The sequence below is a fragment of the Pundamilia nyererei genome, unplaced genomic scaffold (assembly GCF_000239375.1).
Source record: "Pundamilia nyererei isolate P.nyererei 1_Seehausen unplaced genomic scaffold, PunNye1.0 scaffold00123, whole genome shotgun sequence".
Taxonomy (NCBI): domain Eukaryota; kingdom Metazoa; phylum Chordata; class Actinopteri; order Cichliformes; family Cichlidae; genus Pundamilia; species Pundamilia nyererei.
Genome location: NW_005187524.1, coordinates 1,862,871 through 1,873,971, shown reverse-complemented (window position 1 = coordinate 1,873,971; position 11,101 = coordinate 1,862,871). Strand labels below are relative to the sequence as shown.

At 41.4% G+C, this 11,101-nt stretch overlaps 1 protein-coding gene across 1 annotated transcript in view; it reads right to left on the bottom strand.

Moving 5' to 3' along the window:
* The window catches only part of LOC102193016 (uncharacterized protein KIAA1522 homolog), a 32,299-nt gene that overhangs the window by 11,215 nt on the left and 9,983 nt on the right, over positions 1–11,101 (bottom strand). The window contains exon 2 of the mRNA XM_005742817.1: positions 9,759–10,074. Coding sequence (XP_005742874.1) covers positions 9,759–10,053 — 295 coding nt within the window. The 5' untranslated portion in view covers positions 10,054–10,074. The remainder of the gene's footprint in view (positions 1–9,758; positions 10,075–11,101) is intronic.

The following is an 11,101-nucleotide window of genomic DNA, read 5'->3' as shown; positions in this document are numbered from 1 at the left end:
AAGGAAGCTTTGGCATTAGTCTTGGCCTTGCAGCATTTTAGGGTATATTTAGATTCTGCTCGGCCAATTGAGGTATTTTCTGACCATAACCCTCTCACTTCCTTGAACACATTGCAGAACCCAAATCAGAGGCTCATGCGGTGGGCTCTCTTTTTGCAGCCTTACAATTTGGATATCCAGCACATTGAGGGCAAAGATAATGTCTTGGCAGATGCTTTGTCCTGTGCCCCTTTGTAACCAGCAGCTTCACTCCTCATATGCTTTGAAGTATGTCCTCTCCAGTATGGTTTTCCTTCCTCTTAAATTGCTCCTAGGTACCAAGGTTGCTGAGGTTGGAGTTGAGCTTTGGACAGTAGATGAATGAGAGGATTGACTGAAATCAATAAGATAAGGATTTCATGCTTATCTTATGGTTGAAAGTGAAGTTATGTTTGAGTCCAAGAATGAAAACAGGGAGCAGGAAATATTTTGATTTTGGTTTTAGATTTTCAACAAACCTTATTTAGATACTCAGTTTTAGGTCATGTTATCCAAACTACTGTCCTTTTTAGCCTAGATTGGCTGCATAGCAGACATAGAGCGCCACACACATACTGACACAATCCAGCGCTGATGCAACTCTTCCTAGAACCGTTTCATGGGAATCAGACAGATGCAAATACCTACCACACACACACACACACACACACACACACACACACACACCTCTCCTCCCTGCCCTAACTTGCCCCTCTCTCTTGTTTTGAACCGCCAGCTCTGAGGGTGCTGTTTGCCAGGTGCTTAAGCTTCTCTAATCAACACAAACCCAACTGACAGTGGGAAAGAGCTGAAAGTTCACCCTTTAACTCAAGGACGATACATGTAGCCTCGATCCGCTGTAAGCACATCTCAAAGCATCCCGGTCTGCCTGCATACTCTCTTTTCACGCAGGTGGTTTTTTGTGAATTAAACATAAACGTCGGAGGTGAAAGAAAAGGAAGCACGAAAGGTGCTGTGACAAGGACCGCAATGTAGGTAACAGATATACCTGCATCATGTGGCACTGAGTGCTGCACCACAATCGGTATGCAAGACAAAGACCAGATGTATCAAATAACTCAGAAAATCCATTAATGGTTTCACAACAGTAGATTGTCTTTTGGGGTTTTTTGGAGGGGGGAGTTGGCAGGTCAGTTACTTTTTAACACCACAGTCAATGTCACCACATCCGTTTACATCCTGAACCTCCCCCACAGCACAGAAAACTCACTGTCAGCCACATAACAAAAGCAAACAAAAAGGTCTTTATGAATAGATTTAGCCATAAGCAACAAATTAAAATCTCATTAAAACGTAGAATAAAATGGAAAGTATTCAGGCCTGCTAGAGCCTGTTTGATGAAAGCACAAGCTTAACTGAGATTCATATGTGAATACAAATCAATTAAAAGTGTTGAGAAAATAAAAAGCCTTAATAGTATTAGTACAACAAGTAGATGCTAGAAATAGGCAGAATATTTTGGATGTATTACAGGCGAACTTGGCACGTTTGTGATTTTCGCTTTTTCTATTTTTTCCCCCCCACTTTTTTCAAAAATGGGCACAGGATTTTAGGATTTTATGGGTTCCAATTGTAGTCTGGTGCTGGTGGTGAACCCACCACTCTGGACAAAACAGAAATTTCCAGCAATTACGCCATGAATCATCAATAATCTGGTGGTAATAGCTTGTTGTTCCCCACAGGATAAAGTCCACAGTCTTTCTCTAGTAGACCAGAAGGTAAAGGTTTAAATGTGCTATGTCCAGTACTAAGACAGCAAATTCCGTATGAACACTGCCTGAACTTTGGAATTCTCATAAACATCAGGGATTAAAAATGTAACCAGCCTCGCACCAAATACTGCAGTCCCTCGAATGGCTTGTTAGTATTTGTGTTCCCCTTATGTGACAACCTGGTCTGGTCTGATTAGCTAGTATTTGAGCCTGCTTTGTATCTAAAAGGTACCAAAGATCAGCTGCACAGAGCTGCTATCCCAACCTCATGTTTAACATTAATAACATATCTTCAGGATAAACAAATTGACACCTCTGGGAACTGAAACAACAGTTTCTGTTGACATAAACTGGGCAGGTACCTGCGTTATACACAAGCGGAGTCTGCACTTATGAGAGGTGCAGTCCCTGAATTCTGAATTCATCCAGAAAGAACAGCACACTCTCATGGAAAAACCACATTATTAATAGTGCACATGTTTGGCAAAATTTGCTGCCCCAACACAGTTATCTTTATTAAGGATGTCACAAGTGTCTGCTACCTAACGTCGCTCCAAAATGTCTCGATTTAACTACAAAAGTCACGAGTGGTGACTCACGGACCTTTCCAAGCACACAGTTATCAGTCTCTCTGTAGACTAGCCGCAGTGTGCTGGCAAACATTTTCCTTTCGTGACAATAGCAATAGCTGGTGCCATGCCACACTGACATGTCTGCATATCTTGACAATGAAACAATGCAAAGATATCAGAAATAATGTTGCTGTTGGTCGCCTTGCTTTAGTTTGGTAACAATGACACCAAACATTAGAAGAGTGCAGAGAATAAACTTGATGAAATGAAACCCAAGCACGTTATTCAGACTGGAACTAGAGGGCAAACTGGCACTTATTAAAACGTTCTCAACACTTGAGCGAACTAAATATGATCACATGGGCTACCTGGGTGTGGTGACACTTCATCTGCTGAAATCAAATCCTACTAAAGCCCTGTCATTATAGATAATGGCGTGCGCAACTGTTTACACGTCGTCAAGTCCACCAACGCTGACGTTCCCACAGCGTCAGCGTCAACTTGGTTTTCACCCACATTCACAACAGATTTGGACAGTTCATTTATCAAGTCGTTTTCAGCCCAAAGACGATTTTTAGGCAATTTCCTGAAAGTATCACAGAAAATGACATCATCCCTGCTCCAATCAAAAGGCACCTTTTCACAAAGGCGCTAGAGAACGAAAGCATCTTTTAGAGATTTATATTTCCCTGAGGCAACGATGTGCAAAAAGCAGTTACTGACTTCCCACCATGAGAGGAAGAAAGTGAAACTCTATCATAAGTCAGTTTTTTCAAACCTGTTCTCCTGCCCTTCACTGTTATTGTGTCGTGCCGCAGTGCCAAAGTCTCTGTTCTTTGTTATAGAGCATTTTAAGAGCAAATATCAGCACTGGTGTCACAATGATTTAGTTCTGTTAGTTCTGCTTCTCCCAAGCAGCCTCTAGAACTAAATATTCAACAAAGGAAGTCTCATTAAATGGCTCATAGGATCTGAACCTTGCATGAAAACTAAACACAAGCTCACACACAAAGGGCTCCCTATTTCTAGCTTCCTTAGAGAGATATCTTAAAGCTCAGGAATGTGAGGAATCTCTGCGGGAGTGTTCAGAGCAAACAGGTGAGCGTACCTTATTAGGGCTGTGTGACCTAATTATCCTTAAACAACCTTGTTTCCATTTAAAAAACACAGGGATTCCTTTAAAAGGCCATTTTTAAGAGAAGACAGAGCTTGATATAGTTGCGTAAGAGACGCCTGTCTGGTTTTGACACAGGACTGGGTAAACTGAGAGCATGACAGAGACATAAATCACTCACAGACATGTAAACAAAGACCCAAATTGCCATTTAAGTCATTCAACTAATCGAGGTGAATCAACTTTCAAAGACAGATATCCTCTGCCCACTGGTCTCGAGATGAATCAGGCAGAAGTTATCAGAAAAGACAATGAACAATTGATGAGTTTATAAGAGTGTAAGGCCTCAGAGACTAGACTTTATCAACTCAGCAAATCAGAAAGTAAACCAATGCAAACTTTGGACCAGGAATCTAGATCAACCTGTGATCAAGTGAAACTGAAAAGTAAACTGATTATCCAACCAGCAGGTTAGTTGGTTTGGATCCTTAGCAAGCTTAAGACATGCAGTATCACTTCAATACAAAAACATATTAATAAGGCTTGGTATTGCTCAATGTTTTTCGTATTATGCAATCATTATACAATTCTGATTTACCCTGAACAGAATTTTGTGCTTGAATTTTAATAACAATAGCTTAAAACTCTTTTGACTAGTTTTGACAGTTTTCAAAATATCAAAATTATAAAACCATGTGAGGTGATTAATACAGCTTATGTGGCTGATAAACAACTACTACGCTGAAAGAGCTCCTCTACATCGGAGCAACAACTAAATACCCCAGTCTTGAAGATTCCTAGTTTTCTGTGATTATTATCAGGAATAAGATATAGATATTGTACCAAATCCATTGGCTTAGTTATGGGTGGGGTAATTTGTGAGTATGTGGAGTAGATCCTGTGTTTATACAGAAAGAACTTGGCTGACCTCAACTTGGCGATAACACTATAGCTTGTCCTTTCGATCATTTATGTCTATCCTGTTTTCAACTCCTCTCTCCATTTGTTCCATTCCCTTCCTTTTCCCCACCTCCTATTTTTCCCCTCACATTAATTTGAGGATTTATTATTTCCTCATTTTATAACCAACAGGCACATTGATAAAGAATTTCCCGTCCATTTCAAATCATTAGTGTACCGCAAAACAGCGTGTAAGCTACTGCTAAAATGGCCCTAACGACGCCCTACATTGATCATTTCAAACACATGCTGGAATAAAGGCATTTTATCATTTGAACAGTCCCTATAGTGTGTCTGGGCTTAAAATAGCCTTGTGGTTGTTTGCGTCTGATAACCAATCTAGATTTGACTATACTTGATATAAAGTTTATGTTACCTTTACCTTTCAACCACTAAATTCTAATCAGGTCGTTCTTGAGTCCAAGTCTACCAGTAGTTCAAAAGATATGTTAATGAGAATGGAAGCGAACACCATGAGACCGGACAGTGTGCGCACCGCGGATGACGTCAGTGCGCACACTGTGTCTGAGGAGGATGTGCGGAAGTGCTTCAGGAAGGTGAACGCACGCAAAGCTACTGGTCCAGACGGGATTCCCGGCCGCGTCCTCAAGTCATGCGCGGCTCAGCTGGCTGGAGTGTTCACGCACATCTTCAACCTTTCCCTATCTCTGTCTGTAGTCCCAGCCTGCTTCAAAATTCACAAGAATTTCACTCACATGTGCTGTACCAATGTACCTGCACATGTGATGTGACAATAAAAGTGATTTGATTTGATTTGATTTGAGAATGGGACGGGCATACAGTTTACACATATAGACAGACAACTCAAAAATATTGTGTACCCCAACACAGCTGTTGTCAGGACTGGGAGAATGAACTGGCATTCATCACATCACTAGAAGTAAATGTCCTCACATTTTCACACAGCACCTTTTTGTTACACAACACTCAAAATGCTTTGGACTACAAGTTATATTTTTACCATCCATTCATGCAGACTCCATACAGAAAGACCCAAGCAGGACATTCAAACACGGAACCGCCTTCTTTTAAGGTGATAGCGCTAACTAATGCATTATGATGGCTACTACTACATCTGACCATTGTTCCAGACCTCTGAAGGTATCCTGTGGTATCAGTCACTAGAGATGAGCAGAAGAGCTTTTAAGGTCTTTAAGCTGTGAGGTTGACGGTCAACAGGTACTTCCCACACTGATAATGGTTTGGCATATAAAATGTCTAAATGTTGCAGGAAAAGACCATCAACTTCTTTCTAAAACTTAAAGTTACAGTATGTAAAATGTTTCACCACACATGAAACATACTAAGATGACTGTTGAGGATTTACTGAATTGTCAGTAGCACTACTTTGTTTGCCACTGTTCGCTACTATTAGCATCTATTAGTTACCATTTGCTGCATGGCCGAATAAGCTGGAAGTTGAAATTTCCAAGTTCCCAGTCAAAATGTAAGTCTCGGAAGCCTTCTCAACTCAGATTTCCCACTTGGAAGGTCGGAGCAGCCCCACCAAACCTGAATTAGCAATCAAAGATTACAGCACTGAACACAAACAGTACTTTTTATCTGTACGGCCACTGTTGTGTATTTATGAATCACCAAATAAGCTATACACAGAGCACTGATCATATTCTATACATGAACATGATGCAATTGTTTTAAATGCAAAAAAAAAAAATTGCTAGTGATACATGAATCACAAAACAAATCCTGCTTTTCCTCACTTTTTCTGAAAAATGCTCCAACATCCAAGTTGCAGTATCTGGGACACAGCATAAAGTCTTGAGAATGTAATTAAACTGTTTATCATTGGGGAAGTGGGACACTCGAGACTAATATTAGCTGGTATAATGTTAGATTATAACCAGCTGTTGTTTCTTAGCCGGCTCTTTTCTGATCTGCTGACATTAAATAACTGCAACAATATTGGGTAAAATAAGCATGTTTGTGCACGTTTGTGCGTTAGAGGCCTAACTCCAGTTCAGAAGACAAGGCTTGAGTTGAGGAGAAAGAGGATTTTTAGGATGCCAGTGGTGTTGTCTTTTGCCTTCTTGCATTTTCACTTCTTTGGTTAAGGTAACCTATGCTCTGACAATAAAACATAGGTATAGCCCTTGATGCCCTGAGTCAGAAGGTGCAGGCACATTTTTAAACTTCCCATGACGGCACACAAACACTTACAACTACAGCATGTATGTGGCTGGTCTCTAGCCACATACGTAAAACACCTCTAGTCTAAAAGGAGAGGTCCTTCTCAAACACTGTATTCAAATATGAAGAAGGAACATCGTGACTTCCTTACACCACAAACCAACTCCTATTTATTTTTAAAAGACAAATTATAAGTTTATTAGAATGCCTTAGTTTGTTGCGAGATGTAATTACACCCCATTCTGTTTATATTTATGAATACAGGTATCCTTCTTTTCTATTAAATAACCTCAAAACATTACTGACTGTACCTTTAAGGTGACAATATCTAATTAAAAAAAATGCACTGGCACTCAAGCTACATTGTGCCTGTCGCCAACGCCAAAAATTGTCACATTCTCTTTTATTAACAGAAGGTACTGTGCTCTGATAGGCATCCCTACACTCTTGTCTCATATCCTCTGACCTGTATGTGTACAGTGTTTCAGTGCAGAAAGAAACAGTATTCATGGAGAGATCAGAAAAAGCAGAACACCTTGTTCCTCCCTCACTGTAACAGTCCTGGCATGGCTTTTAATTAACTGGCACAATGCCTGCCATACCAGGCATTTATTGGGCAGGAGGCCCCTCTGGCATCAACACAGATCATCATCAGGGGCTCAGCTGGTGGTATTAAATTTTCTGGGCAAATGTGTTACATTGCACCACATCTTGCTTCCGTAATAAACCTCCTCTGGATGCGTTTTGGGAACGCTGAGCTCCTTCTCTAATCTGAGGAAGCGTCTGCTGAGAAGCTTGCAGCGGTTGTTGCTAGCACCAACAATCGGCACGACATACACACGCCATGTTCATTGCTAAGGGCTCAATAGCAGCATACATCTATACCTGGCACATGAATCACAGTTAACAGTTAAGAACCCTGGCTTTCCAAAGATAAATTTATGCAACCTTTAGGCTAAATTTATACCATTAAAAACATTTTCTGAGATTGCTTTCACAATAATGTCCGTCCAACTTTCTTCTTTTTTTTTTTTAAAAATCCAAAAAGTAGTGGTTTTATGCATCTCTAGTCGAGTGTGTGTATTCAGAAGTGTAGTGGAGACATTCTTGACCCATGCCCAGTGTGGGAGTCAGCCTCTATGCCAACCTTGGCAGAGCAGAAATGCCTTATCTCACTTTAGAATTTACTTTTTAAACGAAAACTGCTGGGACCTAACACGAGTGGCTCAACAAAGTGCAAAGATTGTGTGACGCAGTAACAAAATGTACTGACGTCTTTATGCATGCATTCATTTATGATCTCCCGAATCCACAGATGTGACTGAAAACAAGTCTATACATATTCGTCTAATGTTTTGGGTATAGTTAGACGATGTCAGACTGAAGGGGTCTGGATCTTATGGAAATCCCCGATCCCTCTCACCATTGCACCGAGATTACAGGTCCAACTACAAGAAACAAGAGGAACCTCCTCTGTCGTAAACTAATTAGGCAAGACTGCATAAGCACTGCCAGACAAAGACACGTTAAACAGCCCTGAGCAAATGAAACACCATTTGTACTTTCATGGTTTTAGCATAAGCAGTCTCACTAAAACAAGGTTCCGCTTGTTTGTGGAATGTTTTCGCGTTTCAGGTCTGACTGCATATAGGTGTGATTAATCAGGGTATAAAACTAACGTTAGCACCCACTGTTCCCACCAGACTATGCTGAAGACAATAGTGTTCACAGAGAAAAAAACAGGACTGGTATATTGCTGCACCTCTGCAAGCTGCAACAAGATCTGCAGAGTACAGCTCAGCTTAAAGGAGACCTAGTGTGCTCATTCCCAGCTCCATACTTTTAGTCATGGATTCTACTAGAACAAATGGCACGAGAATGAAGCCATTTCAGCACTTTCCCCCCATAAAGACGACGTCTGACGATCTCCTTTGTAGCTTTAATGACGAGTTTTGACACCTGGTTTGATGACATGATTTCTCCAAGGGTAGCTTTAGTAAGGCAGAGATCAACCTCACTAATTTCTGACACACACCCAGTCATTTTGTTTGGGAAGGCCTAAAATATGAAAGAAGCCACTCAGTTCAAAAAAGAGAAACAAGTGTTACCCCTAGCAGTCATCCAAGGGGGAGGCTATCTTCTGACTGGCTGCCTCTCACAAACTGAATGCCTTGACAGCAGATAGGCGGGGTTGTTGTTTAGCTTTTGTTTACTAGGATCACTTGCACATGTCCTCATTATTTCAGGCTTGGGCTCTGTTTAATATGCGCATTCACCATTTTAACAGTGCATACTACAAAGATGATAGAAAATTAAAGAAAAGCAAAAAAGGTCCCCTTTAAGAGATCTTATGTACTGCCTTTACTGAAGCTGGTGACTGTGAGATTAAACCCCACTATCCGCTTAGAGTCTGTCCTGTTTGAAAGTGTGCCACAGTGCTCCCATGTAACCTGAAGACAAGGTAAGCAAGCAATGGAGTCACAGAACAGGATGGACAGATTTCTTCACAGCAAACAAAGTGTGCTGAAGGTCAGAAGGCGAGGAGTAAGTCAGTCTGTTTAAACATCCCTTCAGAAAGCAAGCAAACATACCTGGGAACCGATACGCAGGATATCAAGCTGGTTCCCAGGACTTTGTCTTTATCCATCACAGATGACACATTAAAAGAACATAATGCTCTAAACTGGTGCAACAACAAATCACTTCACCTTGTCGTAATGTACTTCGTCTGGGTGACTTTACATTTTAAGAGTCATTCCTTCCTGACAGGTACATGTTTGGCTGATTCATGTCAGTACAAAATGTAGATCAACTGGCACGGCCTCAATGGAGACGGGGAATTTATCAGCACAACAATAAGCATGATTTATGTTTTGGATTTGCATGTCTGTCAAAGGTACCTTATGTTATAATTTGCAGTGCAAGAATAGACTTTATGAAGGATGGTTAGATGTCCAAAATTGTGACTAACCTGCTTAAATTAAGATGCAGTAGAAGAGAAACTACAGACTGTCTTACTGAAAACTGAGCTATACGTAATTTATATGTTTATGGACAAGAAAAAACTCTTTGAGTTCTAAGGTGAAATAATATGAAATAAAAAGTATAAAACACAATGGGAAACTTAAAATTAAACCATGTTTAGACTGATAATTAAAATAGTTCATAAAATGAGACCATGTGGGATTTTACCATGGCTGTTGCCCTGCAGATGAGCCTGCCTTCCAGACTTCTGTCCTCCCTTGTGTCCACCCTGATTCCCAGCAGAGTGCCCATCCAAAGCCAGGTCCAGAGCAGGACCCAGCCCGGGGTTCTTCTCATTCAGGCTGAGATTCTTCCTCCTCTTACCCTTCAGCCAGCCCAAAGCGCGACCCAGGGAACGAGTGCGCTTCTTCCGCCCCTTTTTGCTGTGCTTCTCGTGAGCAAAAATGTTGACCACGTCCTGGGGAAGCAGGTCCCCAAACCCCAGTGAGTCACGGTTTGACATCCCACCTCACACTGGAGCACCCTGAGAAACAGGAAAGATATTACATTTTAGTTCTCATCCAAGCAACACATGCACCAGCACTCAAGAAGAGAGAATAAATGAAAGACCTGAAAACTCTCTCCCACTGTTTTTCCCCAATCACAGTAACAATCAGCTTGCAGAGAGTAATAATAATAATGGAGTGGATTTATATAGCGCTTTTCAAGGCACCCAAAGCGCTTTACAATTCCACTATTCATTCACTCTCACATTCACACACTGGTGGAGGCAGCTACGGTTGTAGCCACAGCTGCCCTGGGGCAGACTGACAGAAGCGAGGCTGCCATATCGGCCCCTCTGGCCCACACCAGTAGGCGGCAGGGTAAAGTGTCTTGCCCAAGGACACAATGACCAGGGCAGAGAGCCCGGGGATCGAACCGGCGACCTTCCGGTTACAGATACGCTTCCCAACCCCCTGAGCCACGGTCGCCCCTACACCTTAAGTAGGCCTCTACTTAAGGTGAGGCCTAAGTAGAGGCGTAAATCAGTCACAGTGAGTTTTGAATGAAAAGTTGACAAAATGTTACCTTTACTACTTGTCAGAGCTGCCCTGTCATTAAGAAAACTCAACTTACTGCATAACAGAAAGTTGGGTTCAGCATAGAAACCCTTTAACTCAAGAAATTCCAAAATTCAGTGTTCTTACAATAAGTGTACTTTCTTAGTTTGATTTCCTGAAAAATCAAAAGATAAATATCCCTTATTGTCATATACTTCCACATGTGTGTTTTTTAAATTTCAAGTTAAAGCTTGCGGTAATGCTTTCGGAAAAGCTTGACACTACATCTAGAATTAACGCCTTTGCCTGCACCGACCAGACAAGCTACAGTTTGAATCCATTTCTATCCAGGTTCATGCAACACAAGCAGGCAAGACTTTGAAGGAAGGAATTAGGTGCATCTAAACTTGGTCAGCACAAAGTTGCAACCATGACATCAGAACATTTATACTGTAACCACAGCTTCAAGATGAGCACTGGCCCCTCTGTTATGGCACTAGCTAATGATGA